At 44.6% G+C, this 20,053-nt stretch overlaps 1 protein-coding gene across 3 annotated transcripts in view; it reads left to right on the top strand.

The window, feature by feature from the left end:
* The first annotated feature begins 412 nt into the window (after window positions 1–412).
* The window catches only part of LOC106585948 (phosphatidate cytidylyltransferase 1), a 70,845-nt gene continuing 51,204 nt past the window's right edge, over window positions 413–20,053 (top strand). For 2 of the 3 annotated variants that reach the window (XM_045707068.2, XM_082968736.1), the window contains exon 1: window positions 413–767. In XM_045707068.2, the coding sequence (XP_045563024.1) occupies window positions 702–767 (66 nt within the window). In that variant the 5' untranslated portion in view covers window positions 413–701. The remainder of the gene's footprint in view (window positions 768–20,053) is intronic. The other variant, XM_045707067.2, reaches the window with a different exon arrangement.

The raw sequence follows: 20,053 nt of genomic DNA, 5'->3' as shown, positions 1-20,053 counted from the left end.
TGACATTAGAGAAGCTTCCATTAAAGAAAACCCTTTGAGTTCTAATAGATTGATAGCTCTGAATCCACGATATGGCAGAGGTTGAAAAGCCATAACACTAGCTATGACTCTAGTATTTGTATAAACTCTATATTGGTAAGGCTATCCAGTGCATGCAAGTATGCCCCCAATGCAATTCTGAAATCTATACATCCAAAGTGCGATTTAAACGGAGTTATACTTTTTTTTTTGTCAAATTAACTAACTATTGTCTTTTGTTTCATTTATATAAAAACATTCCAGCCTTATTTGGTATTATCTAGTCGAAATATGGCATGATTCCACTATTAGTTTCCTTTTACATCACTTTCAAATGGTGGAGGGAGGAACGGGGGACATTTATTTTGAAGGCGAACAGCAAATTCCACTATTGTGGGTTTTAGTCCTCAGTGTCTAGCTTCACCATAGGTTCAGACACCTGAGATGGCGAACGGGAACGGTGGTGATAAACAAATGCAAGAACGCATTCGGTTGAGAGTAGTAGACGGGAGGGTGCGTACTGTTGTTGTGAATGTTCTGTCGAAAAAAATAACAGCACATGTGCAGCAGAATCGGTAACCGAAGATCTTCATAACCGGATTACGAGAGTTGACTTCAATTGGAAGCTCGTCGTCAGTCGTCTTCAGACTCGTTTTATGTGTCGTGAGTGAAATAAGGAAAACATGACGGAGCTAAGAAAGAGAGGAAGAGGAGGAGGAGGAGGGGATCCTGACAGCCTTAGTGACAAGGTGAGAAACTTTAAACTAAGAAAACATATATTTTTTAAATCTCTTTCGTGCTGAAATTGGGGCTAGGGAGTTGTAGCTAGCTAATCTCCTTCCTCGCTAATTAGCTTAGTTAGCTAGGTAGATCATGTTCATGTTAACTCGCTAGCGGGATAACTATGTGAATGTTACCTTACCAAATCGGCACTTATTGAATTACTACTGTAAAACCCTCTAAAAAAAAGTTTTTTTTAGCGAGTAATGACTTATTTAGTTAAAACGAATAATGATTTGCTAGCTAACATGCTATCGAGCTACTGGCTAACATGTCAAACCAGCTGACTCAGTGCTGTAGCTAGTGACCCCATATACACAAGTGTTGTAGAAACATGGCCAACAAAATAAAGATCAGCACTTTAGCTGACACAATGTAAACCAAATGTTATTATACTTTTAACCCCCCCAGATATAATATAGGACGCTGTTTTCGTGTCTTGGACCCAAAAGCTTAGGAGTAAGTGTCTTTCCAATGAGAAAGCAGATCACGCTGTCAATATGACAGATACAATACTATAGTCAGACTTAGGATCTGGGCAAAGTTTGCTCTTAATCATTTACAATATCTAATAAAATAAGGAGCAATTTGTCTAGGATGTAGTTAATAACATTATTATTATTATTATATTCCATTTAGCAGACGCTTTTAACCAAAGCAACTTAGTCATAGGGCGGAAAGTAGCCTAGTGTTTATTGCGTTGGTTGCTGGGTCAAATCCTCTGATCTGACAAGGTATAAATCTGTCGTTCAGCCCCTGAACAAAGCAGTTTAACCCCACTGTTCCCCTGTAGACTGTCATTATAAATAACAATTTGTTCTTAATTGACTTGCCTAGTTAAATAAAGTTTTAAAAAAAATATATGTGCGGGAATCGAACCCACTACCCTGGTGTTACAAGCTATACCAACTGAGCTACAATGGACCACATTTTATTAACTTAAATGAATTAAATGTTTTTTTTAAAATACGACTTGACTATGGTATTCTTAGAGTTATATAATAGCTAGGCTACATGGTATGCCTGCATTGTAAATAAGCATTGTCAACAACGTTGTGATGTTATAATCATATGTTTACTTCATGGTGTTGTCTGTTACACAGTTGGTATGGTGAGGCGTCTCTGTGTAGCAATTAAATAGACAGGCCATTGAAAAGCATGACGTTACATGGTAACTATTTAAAACAACAGCTCCCTTGGGCCTGCGGTCCAGATTGATAATGACCCCACCCTGGCCGTGACCTCTCTCTCCGAACATGTCTCGGGATTTGGGATATGCACAAAAAAAAATATATATATAATATATATATATACTTTTCCAATTTCTCAAAAGTGAGTTTCCATCTTTCAAAGCAGAATTACTCTCCTATTGTTTCTCAACTGTTGTGTATTTTATACCATTTTGTAGCTCTGAATCTCTACTTTTATCCAATGTAAAAATAAAAAACATTGAGTCACATATGTATAATACACACTTGTACATGTGAAATAGTACAAATAGCAGCACCTACCAAAGTATTATAATGCACTACTCACCCTCTGGGTCCTGATCACTAGTAGTGGACTATAGGGAATAGGGTGCCATTTGGGATACAATCAGGATCTACATTACATTGTACAGATCTAACGTTTTCGGGATCTTTATTCCCGCCGGGCCGCAAGATCCAGAGCTTCCCGAAGCTTCTGCGCATGTACGACTCACTCAACAGCGAGCGCCACTCGGAATAAATACACACCCTCTACACTAAAAATGTATTCACTGTACATCATTCAAAACAACACTTAACATTTAGCAGACGCTCTTATCCAGAGTGACTTACAGTAGTGAATGCATACATTTCATACATTATTATTTTTTTTCCTTTTCGTACTGGTCCCCCGTGGGAATCGAACCCACAACCCTGGCGTTGCAAACACCATGCTCTATCAACAGAGCCACACGGGAACACTTTAGGCTACTTCAACACGGCATATTTACTTTTTATTTAAAACTTTATTTAACTAAGCAAGTCAGTTAAGAGTTCTTATTTACGATGACGGCTTTTACCACGGACAACGCTGGGCCGTCCGTCACGGCCGGATGTGATGCAGCCTCGGATTCGAACCAGGGACTGTAGTGACGCCCCCTTAGACCGCGGCACCAATCGGGAGCCATAACATAACATGTAAATGCATATCCTAAATGAAATTGAGATCAAATGGTTACTAAACAGAATGATGCTGCATGGATGTTTCACCAGTAAAAACGTGAAGATTTATAATTCACGGTTTAATGCGGTGTTTTTTTAATTTATTTTTTTACTTACAGTAAGTTATGAGATATATTCTGTTATGTAGAATACTGTGATCGTTGTGTTCTTGTAGAGACTGTGTAAAGGAGACTGTTCTCTAGGAGTAGAGCAGAGACTGTGTAAAGGAGACTGTTCTCTAGGAGAGGAGCAGAGACTGTGTAAAGGAGACTCTTCTCTAGGAGTAGAGCAGAGACGGTGTAAAGGAGACTGTTCTCTAGGAGTAGAGCAGAGACTGTGTAAAGGAGACTGTTCTCTAGGAGAGGAGCAGAGACTGTGTAAAGGAGACTCTTCTCTAGGAGTAGAGCAGAGACTGTGTAAAGGAGACTGTTCTCTAGGAGTAGAGCAGAGACGGTGTAAAGGAGACTGTTCTCTAGGAGTAGAGCAGAGACTGTTCTCTAGGAGTAGAGCAGAGACTGTTCTCTAGGAGTAGAGCAGAGACTGTGTAAAGGAGACTGTTCTCTAGGAGTAGAGCAGAGACTGTGTAAAGGAGACTGTTCTCTAGGAGTAGAGCAGAGACTGTGTAAAGGAGACTGTTCTCTAGGAGTAGAGCAGAGACTGTTCTCTAGGAGTAGAGCAGAGACCGTGTAAAGGAGACTGTTCTCTAGGAGTAGAGCAGAGACCGTGTAAAGGAGACTGTTCTCTAGGAGTAGAGCAGAGACCGTGTAAAGGAGACTGTTCTCTAGGAGTAGAGCAGAGACTGTTCTCTAGGAGTAGAGCAGAGACTGTTCTCTAGGAGTAGAGCAGAGACTGTTCTCTAGGAGTAGAGCAGAGACTGTTCTCTAGGAGTAGAGCAGAGACTGTTCTCTAGGAGTAGAGCAGAGACTGTTCTCTAGGAGTAGAGCAGAGACTGTTCTCTAGGAGTAGAGCAGAGACTGTTCTCTAGGAGTAGAGCAGAGACTGTTCTCTAGGAGTAGAGCAGAGACTGTTCTCTAGGAGTAGAGCAGAGACTGTTCTCTAGGAGTAGAGCAGAGACTGTTCTCTAGGAGTAGAGCAGAGACTGTTCTCTAGGAGTAGAGCAGAGACTGTTCTCTAGGAGTAGAGCAGAGACTGTTCTCTAGGAGTAGAGCAGAGACTGTTCTCTAGGAGTAGAGCAGAGACCGTGTAAAGGAGACTGTTCTCTAGGAGTAGAGCAGAGACCGTTCTCTAGGAGTAGAGCAGAGACTGTTCTCTAGGAGTAGAGCAGAGACTGTGTAAAGGAGACTGTTCTCTAGGAGTAGAGCAGAGACCGTGTAAAGGAGACTGTTCTCTAGGAGTAGAGCAGAGACGGTGTAAAGGAGACTGTTCTCTAGGAGTAGAGCAGAGACTGTTCTCTAGGAGTAGAGCAGAGACTGTTCTCTAGGAGTAGAGCAGAGACTGTTCTCTAGGAGTAGAGCAGAGACTGTTCTCTAGGAGTAGAGCAGAGACTGTTCTCTAGGAGTAGAGCAGAGACTGTTCTCTAGGAGTAGAGCAGAGACTGTTCTCTAGGAGTAGAGCAGAGACTGTTCTCTAGGAGTAGAGCAGAGACTGTTCTCTAGGAGTAGAGCAGAGACTGTGTAAAGGAGACTGTTCTCTAGGAGTAGAGCAGAGACTGTGTAAAGGAGACTCTTCTCTAGGAGTAGAGCAGAGACGGTGTAAAGGAGACTGTTCTCTAGGAGTAGAGCAGAGACCGTGTAAAGGAGACTGTTCTCTAGGAGTAGAGCAGAGACGGTGTAAAGGAGACTGTTCTCTAGGAGTAGAGCAGAGACGGTGTAAAGGAGACTGTTCTCTAGGAGTAGAGCAGAGACGGTGTAAAGGAGACTGTTCTCTAGGAGTAGAGCAGAGACTGTGTAAAGGAGACTCTTCTCTAGGAGTAGAGCAGAGACTGTGTAAAGGAGACTGTTCTCTAGGAGTAGAGCAGAGACTGTGTAAAGGAGACTCTTCTCTAGGAGTAGAGCAGAGACGGTGTAAAGGAGACTGTTCTCTAGGAGTAGAGCAGAGACCGTGTAAAGGAGTCTGTTCTCTAGGAGTAGAGCAGAGACGGTGTAAAGAAGACTGTTCTCTAGGAGTAGAGCAGAGACTGTGTAAAGGAGACTGTTCTCTAGGAGTAGAGCAGAGACTGTGTAAAGGAGACTCTTCTCTAGGAGTAGAGCAGAGACTGTGTAAAGGAGACTGTTCTCTAGGAGTAGAGCAGAGACTGTGTAAAGGAGACTCTTCTCTAGGAGTAGAGCAGAGACGGTGTAAAGGAGACTGTTCTCTAGGAGTAGAGCAGAGACCGTGTAAAGGAGACTGTTCTCTAGGAGTAGAGCAGAGACCGTGTAAAGGAGACTGTTCTCTAGGAGTAGAGCAGAGACTGTGTAAAGGAGACTGTTCTCTAGGAGTAGAGCAGAGACCGTGTAAAGGAGACTCTTCTCTAGGAGTAGAGCAGAGACCGTGTAAAGGAGACTGTTCTCTAGGAGTAGAGCAGAGACTGTGTAAAGGAGACTGTTCTCTAGGAGTAGAGCAGAGACCGTGTAAAGGAGAGAATAAACACGGTGCAGAAGCTTCAGGAAGCTCACAATCTTTTTGGTCCCGTGAACTTTAGAGTTGAATCCGCAGCCACGGCCCACATTTGTATATGGCTCTGGGTTATCCTAGTTCCCCCCCCCCCCCCACCGTGACCACTCCCTACTATGGGTGGTGTCGAAAGGATCTTTCTGGTTTCATGTGTGAGGCTGCATTACACAACAGAAATAGTGATTCATGACATGATGTCGTCTGACCTGATCGAGCTCTGGGAAAGTGTGTCCCAAATGGCACCCTATTCCCATAGGACTCTGGTATAAAGTAGTGTATTATATATATATATATATATATATATATATATATATATATATATATATATATATATATAGGAAATAGGATGCCATAGGACTCTAGTATAAAGTAGTGCACTATATAGGGAATAGGGTGCCATTTGGGACATGGTCCTCTATGCCATAGGACTCTGGTTATTTATGTGTAATATCTTAGAGATCGTGCCAAAGTGGTGATCGGAAAGCAGCCCACAATGTAGGTTAGACTGCCACAAGAGTCCCAGAACATGTGCTGTTATGAGGTTATTACAGACACGCTGGCCAGTTACCTGTTCTATAGAGAGGCAGGCAGGCAGCTAACTGTTCTATAGAGAGGCAGGCAGGCAGGCAGCTAACTGTTCTATAGAGAGGTAGGCAGGCAGGCAGCTAACTGTTCTATAGAGAGGTAGGCAGGCAGGCAGCTAACTGTTCTATAGAGAGGCAGGCAGGCAGCTAACTGTTCTATAGAGAGGCAGGCAGGCAGCTAACTGTTCTATAGAGAGGCAGGCAGGCAGGCAGCTAACTGTTCTATAGAGAGGCAGGCAGCTAACTGTTCTATAGAGAGGTAGGCAGGCAGGCAGGCAGCTAACTGTTCTATAGAGAGGCAGGCAGGCAGCTAACTGTTCTATAGAGAGGTAGGCAGGCAGGCAGCTAACTGTTCTATAGAGAGGCAGGCAGGCAGGCAGCTAACTGTTCTATAGAGAGGTAGGCAGGCAGGCAGCTAACTGTTCTATAGAGTGGCAGGCAGGCAGCTAACTGTTCTATAGAGAGGCAGGCAGGCAGGCAGCTAACTGTTCTATAGAGAGGCAGGCAGGCAGGCAGCTAACTGTTCTATAGAGAGGTAGGCAGGCAGGCAGCTAACTGTTCTATAGAGAGGCAGGCAGGCAGGCAGCTAACTGTTCTATAGAGAGGCAGGCAGGCAGGCAGGCAGGCAGCTAACTGTTCTATAGAGTGGTAGGCAGGCAGCTAACTGTTCTATAGAGAGGCAGGCAGGCAGGCAGCTAACTGTTCTATAGAGAGGCAGGCAGGCAGGCAGCTAACTGTTCTATAGAGAGGTAGGCAGGCAGGCAGCTAACTGTTCTATAGAGAGGCAGGCAGGCAGGCAGGCAGCTAACTGTTCTATAGAGAGGCAGGCAGGCAGCTAACTGTTCTATAGAGAGGCAGGCAGGCAGCTAACTGTTCTATAGAGAGGCAGGCAGGCAGCTAACTGTTCTATAGAGAGGCAGGCAGGCAGCTAACTGTTCTATAGAGAGGCAGGCAGGCAGGCAGCTAAGTGTTCTATAGAGAGGTAGGCAGGCAGCTAACTGTTCTATAGAGAGGTAGGCAGGCAGGCAGCTAACTGTTCTATAGAGAGGCAGGCAGGCAGCTAACTGTTCTATAGAGAGGTAGGCAGGCAGGCAGCTAACTGTTCTATAGAGAGGCAGGCAGGTAGCTAACTGTTCTATAGAGAGGCAGGCAGGCAGGCAGCTAACTGTTCTATAGAGAGGCAGGCAGGCAGGCAGCTAACTGTTCTATAGAGAGGCAGGCAGGTAGCTAACTGTTCTATAGAGAGGCAGGCAGGCAGCTAACTGTTCTATAGAGAGGTAGGCAGGCAGCTAACTGTTCTATAGAGAGGCAGGCAGGCAGGCAGCTAACTGTTCTATAGAGAGGTAGGCAGGCAGGCAGCTAACTGTTCTATAGAGAGGCAGGCAGGCAGCTAACTGTTCTATAGAGAGGCAGGCAGGCAGCTAACTGTTCTATAGAGAGGCAGGCAGGCAGGCAGCTAACTGTTCTATAGAGAGGTAGGCAGGCAGGCAGCTAACTGTTCTATAGAGAGGTAGGCAGGCAGGCAGCTAACTGTTCTATAGAGAGGCAGGCAGGCAGCTAACTGTTCTATAGAGAGGCAGGCAGGCAGCTAACTGTTCTATAGAGAGGCAGGCAGGCAGGCAGCTAACTGTTCTATAGAGAGGCAGGCAGCTAACTGTTCTATAGAGAGGTAGGCAGGCAGGCAGGCAGCTAACTGTTCTATAGAGAGGCAGGCAGGCAGCTAACTGTTCTATAGAGAGGTAGGCAGGCAGGCAGCTAACTGTTCTATAGAGAGGCAGGCAGGCAGGCAGCTAACTGTTCTATAGAGAGGTAGGCAGGCAGGCAGCTAACTGTTCTATAGAGTGGCAGGCAGGCAGCTAACTGTTCTATAGAGAGGCAGGCAGGCAGGCAGCTAACTGTTCTATAGAGAGGCAGGCAGGCAGGCAGCTAACTGTTCTATAGAGAGGTAGGCAGGCAGGCAGCTAACTGTTCTATAGAGAGGTAGGCAGGCAGGCAGCTAACTGTTCTATAGAGAGGCAGGCAGGCAGCTAACTGTTCTATAGAGAGGCAGGCAGGCAGGCAGCTAACTGTTCTATAGAGAGGCAGGCAGGCAGGCAGCTAACTGTTCTATAGAGAGGCAGGCAGGCAGCTAACTGTTCTATAGAGAGGCAGGCAGGCAGCTAACTGTTCTATAGAGAGGCAGGCAGGCAGGCAGCTAACTGTTCTATAGAGAGGCAGGCAGGCAGCTAACTGTTCTATAGAGAGGTAGGCAGGCAGCTAACTGTTCTATAGAGAGGTAGGCAGGCAGGCAGCTAACTGTTCTATAGAGAGGCAGGCAGGCAGGCAGCTAACTGTTCTATAGAGAGGTAGGCAGGCAGGCAGCTAACTGTTCTATAGAGAGGTAGGTAGGCAGGCAGCTAACTGTTCTATAGAGAGGTAGGCAGGCAGCTAACTGTTCTATAGAGAGGCAGGCAGGCAGGCAGCTAACTGTTCTATAGAGAGGCAGGCAGGCAGGCAGCTAACTGTTCTATAGAGAGGTAGGCAGGCAGGCAGCTAACTGTTCTATAGAGAGGTAGGCAGGCAGGCAGCTAACTGTTCTATAGAGAGGCAGGCAGGCAGGCAGCTAACTGTTCTATAGAGAGGCAGGCAGGCAGGCAGCTAACTGTTCTATAGAGAGGCAGGCAGGCAGCTAACTGTTCTATAGAGAGGCAGGCAGGCAGCTAACTGTTCTATAGAGAGGCAGGCAGGCAGCTAACTGTTCTATAGAGAGGCAGGCAGGCAGGCAGCTAAGTGTTCTATAGAGAGGTAGGCAGGCAGCTAACTGTTCTATAGAGAGGTAGGCAGGCAGGCAGCTAACTGTTCTATAGAGAGGCAGGCAGGCAGCTAACTGTTCTATAGAGAGGTAGGCAGGCAGGCAGCTAACTGTTCTATAGAGAGGCAGGCAGGTAGCTAACTGTTCTATAGAGAGGCAGGCAGGCAGGCAGCTAACTGTTCTATAGAGAGGCAGGCAGGCAGGCAGCTAACTGTTCTATAGAGAGGCAGGCAGGTAGCTAACTGTTCTATAGAGAGGCAGGCAGGCAGCTAACTGTTCTATAGAGAGGTAGGCAGGCAGCTAACTGTTCTATAGAGAGGCAGGCAGGCAGGCAGCTAACTGTTCTATAGAGAGGCAGGCAGGCAGGCAGCTAACTGTTCTATAGAGAGGTAGGCAGGCAGCTAACTGTTCTATAGAGAGGCAGGCAGGCAGCTAACTGTTCTATAGAGAGGCAGGCAGGCAGCTAACTGTTCTATAGAGAGGCAGGCAGGCAGCTAACTGTTCTATAGAGAGGCTGGCAGGCAGGCAGCTAACTGTTCTATAGAGAGGTAGGCAGGCAGGCAGCTAACTGTTCTATAGAGAGGTAGGCAGGCAGGCAGCTAACTGTTCTATAGAGAGGTGCAGGCAGGCAGCTAACTGTTCTATAGAGAGGTAGGCAGGCAGCTAACTGTTCTATAGAGAGGTAGGCAGGCAGCTAACTGTTCTATAGAGAGGCAGGCAGGCAGCTAACTGTTCTATAGAGAGGCAGGCAGGCAGGCAGCTAGCTGTTCTATAGAGAGGCAGGCAGGCAGGCAGCTAACTGTTCTATAGAGAGGCAGGCAGGCAGCTAACTGTTCTATAGAGAGGCAGGCAGGCAGGCAGCTAACTGTTCTATAGAGAGGCAGGCAGGCAGCTAACTGTTCTATAGAGAGGTAGGCAGGCAGGCAGCTAACTGTTCTATAGAGAGGCAGGCAGGCAGGCAGCTAACTGTTCTATAGAGAGGCAGGCAGGCAGGCAGCTAACTGTTCTATAGAGAGGCAGGCAGGCAGGCAGCTAACTGTTCTATAGAGAGGCAGGCAGGCAGGCAGCTAACTGTTCTATAGAGAGGTAGGCAGGCAGGCAGCTAACTGTTCTATAGAGAGGCAGGCAGGCAGCTAACTGTTCTATAGAGAGGCAGGCAGGCAGCTAACTGTTCTATAGAGAGGTAGGCAGGCAGGCAGCTAACTGTTCTATAGAGAGGCAGGTAGGCAGGCAACTAACTGTTCTATAGAGAGGCAGGCAGGCAGCTAACTGTTCTATAGAGAGGCAGGCAGGCAGGCAGCTAACTGTTCTATAGAGAGGTAGGCAGGCAGGCAACTAACTGTTCTATAGAGAGGCAGGCAGGCAGCTAACTGTTCTATAGAGAGGCAGGCAGGCAGCTAACTGTTCTATAGAGAGGCAGGCAGGCAGGCAGCTAACTGTTCTATAGAGAGGCAGGCAGGCAGCTAACTGTTCTATAGAGAGGCAGGCAGGCAGCTAACTGTTCTATAGAGAGGTAGGCAGGCAGGCAGCTAACTGTTCTATAGAGAGGCAGGCAGGCAGGCAGCTAACTGTTCTATAGAGAGGTAGGCAGGCAGCTAACTGTTCTATAGAGAGGCAGGCAGGCAGGCAGCTAACTGTTCTATAGAGAGGCAGGCAGGCAGGCAGCTAACTGTTCTATAGAGAGGCAGGCAGGCAGGCAGCTAACTGTTCTATAGAGAGGTAGGCAGGCAGGCAGCTAACTGTTCTATAGAGAGGTAGGCAGGCAGCTAACTGTTCTATAGAGAGGCAGGCAGGCAGGCAGCTAACTGTTCTATAGAGAGGCAGGCAGGCAGGCAGCTAACTGTTCTATAGAGAGGCAGGCAGGCAGGCAGCTAACTGTTCTATAGAGAGGTAGGCAGGCAGGCAGCTAACTGTTCTATAGAGAGGCAGGCAGGTAGCTAACTGTTCTATAGAGAGGCAGGCAGGCAGGCAGCTAACTGTTCTATAGAGAGGCAGGCAGGCAGCTAACTGTTCTATAGAGAGGTAGGCAGGCAGGCAGCTAACTGTTCTATAGAGAGGCAGGCAGGTAGCTAACTGTTCTATAGAGAGGCAGGCAGGCAGGCAGCTAACTGTTCTATAGAGAGGCAGGCAGGCAGGCAGCTAACTGTTCTATAGAGAGGCAGGCAGGTAGCTAACTGTTCTATAGAGAGGCAGGCAGGCAGCTAACTGTTCTATAGAGAGGCAGGCGGGCAGCTAACTGTTCTATAGAGAGGCAGGCAGGCAGCTAACTGTTCTATAGAGAGGCAGGCGGGCAGCTAACTGTTCTATAGAGAGGCAGGCAGGCAGCTAACTGTTCTATAGAGAGGCAGGCAGGCAGCTAACTGTTCTATAGAGAGGCAGGCGGGCAGCTAACTGTTCTATAGAGAGGCAGGCAGGCAGCTAACTGTTCTATAGAGAGGCAGGCAGGCAGCTAACTGTTCTATAGAGAGGTAGGCAGGCAGGCAGCTAACTGTTCTATAGAGAGGCAGGCAGGCAGCTAACTGTTCTATAGAGAGGCAGGCGGGCAGCTAACTGTTCTATAGAGAGGCAGGCAGGCAGCTAACTGTTCTATAGAGAGGTAGGCAGGCAGGCAGCTAACTGTTCTATAGAGAGGCAGGCAGGCAGCTAACTGTTCTATAGAGAGGCAGGCAGGCAGGCAGCTAACTGTTCTATAGAGAGGCAGGCAGGCAGCTAACTGTTCTATAGAGAGGCAGGCAGGCAGCTAATCCCAAAGCCTTAAGGTATGATCTTGGAACATGGCTCGTTGAAAAAGTTCAAAGACACACACACACTGACCTCCTTGACTTGTGGTGTGTAGTAATGATTTAAACGGATTACCTCCGTCACAGTGGAGGTAAAGCATTGTTCCTGGACCTGACGTTGTATTGGCCGGTCTGTCTATTAGACGGTCTGTCTGTTAGACTGTCCTCTGATTTAGGTTCTGTGGGGCTTGTGGGACATGCACAGCTTGGTAATGGAACCCCCCGCCGTGCCGTGATAAGCTTGCCTGGTCCCAGATCAGTTGTCTCTTAAGGCCATTGGCAAGACAGGACTTACATCTAGGATCAGGCTAGTACGCAGCCTCCTTCACTGTGCTACAGCCTTCACTGTGCTGTCTTCATACCCGTACGCAGCCTCCTTCACTGTGCTACAGCCTTCACTGTGCTTTCTTCATACCCGTACGCAGCCTCCTTCACTGTGCTGTCTTCATACCCGTACGCAGCCTCCTTCACTGTGCTGTCTTTATACCCGTACGCAGCCTCCTTCACTGTGCTGTCTTTATACCCGTACACAGCCTCTTCACTGTGCTGTCTTCATACCCGTACGCAGCCTCCTTCACTGTTCTGTCTTCATACCCGTACGCAGCCTCCTTCACTGTGCTGTCTTCATACCCGTACACAGCCCCCTTCACTGTGCTGTCTTTATACCCGTACGCAGCCTCCTTCACTGTTCTGTCTTCATACCCGTACGCAGCCTCCTTCACTGTTCTGTCTTCATACCCGTACGCAGCCTCCTTCACTGTTCTGTCTTCATACCCGTACACAGCCTCCTTCACTGTTCTGTCTTCATACCCGTACGCAGCCTCCTTCACTGTTCTGTCTTCATACCCGTACGCAGCCTCCTTCACTGTGCTGTCTTCATACCCGTACACAGCCCCCTTCACTGTGCTGTCTTCATACCCGTACGCAGCCTCCTTCACTGTTCTGTCTTCATACCCGTACGCAGCCTCCTTCACTGTGCTTTCTTCATACCCGTTCACAGCCTCCTTCACTGTGCTGTCTTCATACCCGTACGCAGCCTCCTTCACTGTTCTGTCTTCATACCCGTACGCAGCCTCCTTCACTGTGCTGTCTTTATACCCGTACGCAGCCTCCTTCAATGTTCTGTCTTTATACCCGTACGCAGCCTCCTTCACTGTTCTGTCTTCATACCCGTACGCAGCCTCCTTCACTGTGCTGTCTTCATACCCGTACACTGCCTCTTCACTGTGCTACAGCCTTCACTGTGCTGTCTTCATACCCGTACGCAGCCTCCTTCACTGTTCTGTCTTCATACCCGTACGCAGCCTCCTTCACTGTTCTGTCTTCATACCCGTACACAGCCTCCTTCACTGTGCTGTCTTCATACCCGTACGCAGCCTCCTTCACTGTGCTGTCTTCATACCCGTACGCAGCCTCCTTCACTGTGCTGTCTTCATACCCGTACGCAGCCTCCTTCACTGTGCTGTCTTCATACCCGTACGCAGCCTCCTTCAATGTTCTGTCTTTATACCCGTACGCAGCCTCCTTCACTGTTCTGTCTTCATACCCGTACGCAGCCTCCTTCACTGTGCTGTCTTCATACCCGTACGCAGCCTCCTTCACTGTGCGGTCTTCATACCCGTACACAGCCTCTTCACTGTGCTGTCTTCATACCCGTACGCAGCCTCCTTCACTGTTCTGTCTTCATACCCGTACGCAGCCTCCTTCACTGTTCTGTCTTCATACCCGTACACAGCCTCCTTCACTGTGCTGTCTTCATACCCGTACGCAGCCTCCTTCACTGTGCTGTCTTCATACCCGTACGCAGCCTCCTTCACTGTGCTGTCTTCATACCCGTACGCAGCCTCCTTCACTGTGCTGTCTTCATACCCGTACGCAGCCTCCTTCACTGTGCTGTCTTCATACCCGTACACAGCCTCCTTCACTGTTCTGTCTTCATACCCGTACGCAGCCTCCTTCACTGTGCTGTCTTCATACCCGTACACAGCCTCTTCACTGTGCTGTCTTCATACCCGTACACAGCCTCCTTCACTGTGCTGTCTTCATACCCGTACGCAGCCTCCTTCACTGTGCTGTCTTCATACCCGTACGCAGCCTCTTCACTGTGCTGTCTTCATACCCGTACACAGCCTCCTTCACTGTGCTACAGCCTTCACTGTGCTGTCTTTATACCCGTACGCAGCCTCTTCACTGTGCTGTCTTCATACCCGTACGCAGCCTCTTCACTGTGCTTTCCTTTTCTCAGCCTGGCTGACACTTTTTAATTAGGTCCTCAACAGGCTATATTCGAGTAATCGTATCAATTAGGGATTCATATTTTACCACCTTTACCAAGTTTCAAAACCAGGAGTAATTCATATTTATCCAGAGAGTCCCGGGAAATAAGACTAAAATATGAAGTTCCTATTTTTTTTTTAAAGAGTTTAAAACCCAGGATGTGGTCACTGTGCCATGGTTGTCCCCGAATAAGACGGGGTGCTTCACCGCCTCGTCTGCTTGGCTGCACCACGATGGAAAGATTTCAGTTCAAATTCAACTGATATTTACAATTAGTAATGATAGTTAGTCTTATCTTTGATCGCCAATGGCATTGTTGTTAATTGCAAAACAGGCAGGTTTATGAATTCCCGAACGTTATCATGATCCTCAATTCGTTGAGTGCATTTAAAAAGTAGGCTGTCTCGACGCAAATGTTCAGAGCGCATTCGGAGTACGTCGTTGTGGAATCATACAAACTTTATAACGGCAGTCAAACCATAAGTCAAAGGACCAATGTTGTTGCTAAGCTTGCTAGATATCCTCCTCCTAACGAATGACAGAGTTATATTTGGCAAAAATCTGTCCATTTTGTTTTTTATACAGAGAGCAGATCAGCACACTGATAACAGGGAGATGAAGTGTGGAAATAGTTTAAATATTAAGGAATAGAATTTTCCCCTCGTGCCTCTGAATTGTAAACAGACGTCGTCTCTGACAGAGATGCCCTATGAAGTGATTTGTGCATATTCCTATCGAATGTGACTGTCTAAAGAGTCAAGACGTTTTTATATTTTATACAATTATATTATAGGCTAGCCCAAGCTCTCTGCCTAGAGAGTCAGTTTACTGTGAAATAATGATGGAGAGCTCAGCGTTCAGTCTGGTTTTACCTCAATAAATACCCTTCTATGGGTCCTGGCTGTGGCGTATAATTGTCTGTTTTTTTTTTTTTGTTCATCCATCACAATAATGTGGAGTCCCTCCCTAACTGTGAAATGTGTTGAGTCCGCGTCGATAGTTTTCAATGATTTAAAAGCAAATATAGTGAGAATTTACACAATCATTCCATATAGTATAGCTACAATCTCCACAATGATAATATAGACTATGGATAGGTTATATGCATGGTCGAATAGGTTACCAATATGTTTATTGGGCTAATTTCTAGAGATGCGATGATATGGTGTGTCAGTATATATTTTTTTTATTTTCATACATTTTGGAGTAGAATGGCTTTTTTTTAATAAAAGTCACCAGAACTGAGCTTCTCGGTTTTTCAACATAAAAAGGATTCCCTGGGAGGATACATGCACAAAATGAGGGAGGCTACTTTGAAGATTCTCAAATATTTTTTAGTTTAATTAACAGTTTTTTTATTTTTTTGGTTACTACATGATTCCATATGTGTTATTTCATCATGTTGATGTCTTCACTATTATTCTGCAATGTAGAAAATAGTAAAAATAAAGAAAAACCCTTTAATGAGTAGGTGTTCTAAAACCTTTGACTGGTACTGTATGTACAGGGTCAGTTAATACCATACTATATACAGTTAATACCATACTATATACAGTTAATACCATACTATATACAGTTAATACCATACTATATACAGTTAATACCATACTATATACAGGGTCAGGTTAATACCATACTATATACAGTTAATACCATACTATATACAGTTAATACCATACTATATACAGTTAATACCATACTATATACAGTTAATACCATACTATATACAGTTAATACCATACTATATACAGGGTCAGGTTAATACCATACTATATACAGTTAATACCATACTATATACAGTTAATACCATACTATATACAGTTAATACCATACTATATACAGGGTCAGTTAATACCATACTATATACAGTTAATACCATACTATATACAGGGTCAGTTAATACCATACTATATACAGTTAATACCATACTATATACAGTTAATACCATACTATATACAGGGTCAGGTTAATACCATACTATATACAGTTAATACCATACTATATACAGGGTCAGGTTAATACCATACTATATACAGGGTCAGTTAATACCATACTATATACAGGGTCAGGTTAATACCATACTATATACAGTTAATACCATACTATATACAGGGTCAGGTTAATACCATACTATATACAGGGTCAGTTAATACCATACTATATACAGGGTCAGTTAATACCATACTATATACAGTTAATACCATACTATATACAGGGTCAGGTTAATACCATACTATATACAGGGTCAGTTAATACCATACTATATACAGGGTCAGTTAATACCATACTATATACAGTTAATACCATACTATATACAGTTAATACCATACTATATACAGGGTCAGGTTAATACCATACTATATACAGTTAATACCATACTATATACAGGGTCAGGTTAATACCATACTATATACAGGGTCAGTTAATACCATACTATATACAGGGTCAGGTTAATACCATACTATATACAGTTAATACCATACTATATACAGGGTCAGTTAATACCATACTATATACAGTTAATACCATACTATATACAGGGTCAGGTTAATACCATACTATATACAGGGTCAGGTTAATACCATACTATATACAGTTAATACCATACTATATACAGGTTAATACCATACTATATACAGGGTCAGTTAATACCATACTATATACAGGGTCAGTTAATACCATACTATATACAGGGTCAGTTAATACCATACTATATACAGGGTCAGGTTAATACCATACTATATACAGTTAATACCATACTATATACAGGGTTAATACCATACTATATACAGGGTCAGTTAATACCATACTATATACAGTTAATACCATACTATATACAGTTAATACCATACTATATACAGTTAATACCATACTATATACAGGGTCAGGTTAATACCATACTATATACAGGGTCAGGTTAATACCATACTATATACAGTTAATACCATACTATATACAGGGTCAGGTTAATACCATACTATATACAGGGTCAGTTAATACCATACTATATACAGGGTCAGTTAATACCATACTATATACAGGGTCAGTTAATACCATACTATATACAGGGTCAGTTAATACCATACTATATACAGGGTCAGTTAATACCATACTATATACAGGGTCAGTTAATACCATACTATATACAGGGTCAGGTTAATACCATACTATATACAGGGTCAGTTAATACCATACTATATACAGTTAATACCATACTATATACAAGGCCAGTTAATACCATACTATATACAGTTAATACCATACTATATACAAGGCCAGTTAATAGGTCAGGTTAATACCATACTATATACAGGGTCAGGTTAATACCATACTATATACAGTTAATACCATACTATATACAGGGTCAGTTCAGTACCATACTATATACAGTTAATACCGTACTATATACAGGGTCAGTTAATACCATACTATATACAGTTAATACCATACTATATACAGGGTCAGTTAATACCATACTATATACAGTTAATACCATACTATATACAGTTAATACCATACTATATACAGGGTCAGTTAATACCATACTATATACAGGTTAATACCATACTATATACAGGGTCAGTTAATACCATACTATATACAGGGTCAGGTTAATACCATACTAAATACAGGGTCAGTTAATACCATACTATATACAGGGTCAGGTTAATACCATACTATATACAGGGTCAGTTAATACCATACTATATACAGGGTCAGTTAATACCATACTATATACAGTTAATACCATACTATATACAGTTAATACCATACTATATACAGGGTCAGTTAATACCATACTATATACAGGGTCAGTTAATACCATACTATATACAGGGTCAGGTTAATACCATACTATATACAGGGTCAGTTCAGTACCATACTATATACATTGGACGGTGTTTCCTCCGACACATTGGTGCGGCTGGCTTCCGGGTTAAGTGAGCAGTGTGTTAAGAAGCAGTAGGGCTTGGCCGTTGTGTTTCGGAGTACGCATGGCTCTCCCATGGCTCTCCCATGGCTCTCGCATGGCTCTCGCACGGCTCTCGCACGGCTCTCCCATGGCTCTCCCATGGCTCTCCCATGGCTCTCGCATGGCTCTCCCATGGCTCTCCCATGGCTCTCGCATGGCTCTCGCACGGCTCTCCCATGGCTCTCCCATGGCTCTCTCATGGCTCTCCCATGGCTCTCCCATGGCTCTCCCACGGCTCTCCCACGGCTCTCCCACGGCTCTCGCACGGCTCTCGCACGGCTCTCGCACGGCTCTCCCACGGCTCTCCCACGGCTCTCCCACGGCTCTCGCACGGCTCTCGCACGGCTCTCCCACGGCTCTCCCACGGCTCTCCCACGGCTCTCCCACGGCTCTCGCACGGCTCTCGCACGGCTCTCCCATGGCTCTCCCATGGCTCTCCCATGGCTCTTGCATGGCTCTCCCGAGTCCATAAGGAAGTTGCAGCGATGGGACAAAACTGTAACAACCAATTAGAGAGAAAAAGGGGTACGTGTAAAAAAATGATGGGGTATTGTGTGTAGATTGATGAGAAAAAAATACAATTTAATGCATTTTAAAATAAGACTGTAACGTAAGAACATTTTGAAAAAGTCAAGGGGTCTGAGTACTTTCCAAATGCCCTCTATATGATGGTGTGTATACAGTACGGACAGTATATGACACTACTACAGCAGTAGTTATATATGATGGTGTGTATACAGTACGGACAGTATATGAATTGAAAAGGTGTGTACAGCAGTAGTTATATAGGATGGTGTGTATAGACAGTAGTTATATAGGATGGTGTGTATAGACAGTAGTTATATATGATGGTGTGTATAGACAGTAGTTATATAGGATGGTGTGTACAGCAGTAGTTATAAAGGATGGTGTGTATAGACAGTAGTTATATAGGATGGTGTGTACAGCAGTAGTTATAAAGGATGGTGTGTATAGACAGTAGTTATATAGGATGGTGTGTATAGACAGTAGTTATATAGGATGGTGTGTATAGACAGTAGTTATATAGGATGGTGTGTATAGACAGTAGTTATATAGGATGGTGTGTATAGACAGTAGTTATATAGGATGGTGTGTATAGACAGTAGCGTGTATATAGGATGGTGTTTATAGACAGTAGTTATATAGGATGGTGTGTATAGACAGTAGAGGATGGGGAGACAGTAGTTATATAGGATGGTGTGTATAGACTGTAGTTATATAGGATGGTGTGTATAGACAGTAGTTATATAGGATGGTGTATATAGACAGTAGTTATATAGGATGGTGTGTATAGACAGTAGTTATATAGGATGGTGTGTATAGACAGTAGTTATACAGGATGGTGTGTATAGACAGTAGTTATATAGGATGGTGTTTATCGAGCAGTAGTTAAAGAGGATGGTGTGTATAGACAGTAGTTATATAGGATGGTGTGTATAGACAGTAGTTATATAGGATGGTGTGTATAGACAGTATAGACAGTAGTTATATAGGATGGTGTGTATGCGTGACAGGTGGGGATAGACAGTAGTTATATAGGATGGTGTGTATAGCGAGCAGTAGTTATATAGGATGGTGTGTATAGACAGTAGCGGGGGGGGGCGGTTATACAGGATGGTGTGTATAGACAGTAGTTATATAGGATGGTGTTTATAGACAGTAGTTATAAAGGATGGTGTGTATAGACAGTAGTTATATAGGATGGTGTGTATAGACAGTATAGACAGTAGTTATATAGGATGGTGTGTATAGACAGTAGTTATATAGGATGGTGTGTATAGACAGTAGTTATATAGGATGGTGTGTATAGACAGTAGTTATATAGGATGGTGTGTATGACGAGCAGTAGTTATATAGGATGGTGTATATAGACAGTAGTTATACAGGATGGTGTGTATAGACAGTAGTTATATAGGATGGTGTGTATAGACAGTAGTTATATAGGATGGTGTGTATTGACAGTAGTTATATAGGATGGGTGTCGCGTAGTTGGAGGGGGCAGTGTATAGGAGGGGGCAGTAGTTATA

This window comes from Salmo salar, chromosome 24 (assembly GCF_965601325.2).
Source record: "Salmo salar chromosome 24, fSalSal1, whole genome shotgun sequence".
NCBI classification, from domain to species: domain Eukaryota; kingdom Metazoa; phylum Chordata; class Actinopteri; order Salmoniformes; family Salmonidae; genus Salmo; species Salmo salar.
This window is presented reverse-complemented; position numbering and strand designations above follow the sequence as displayed.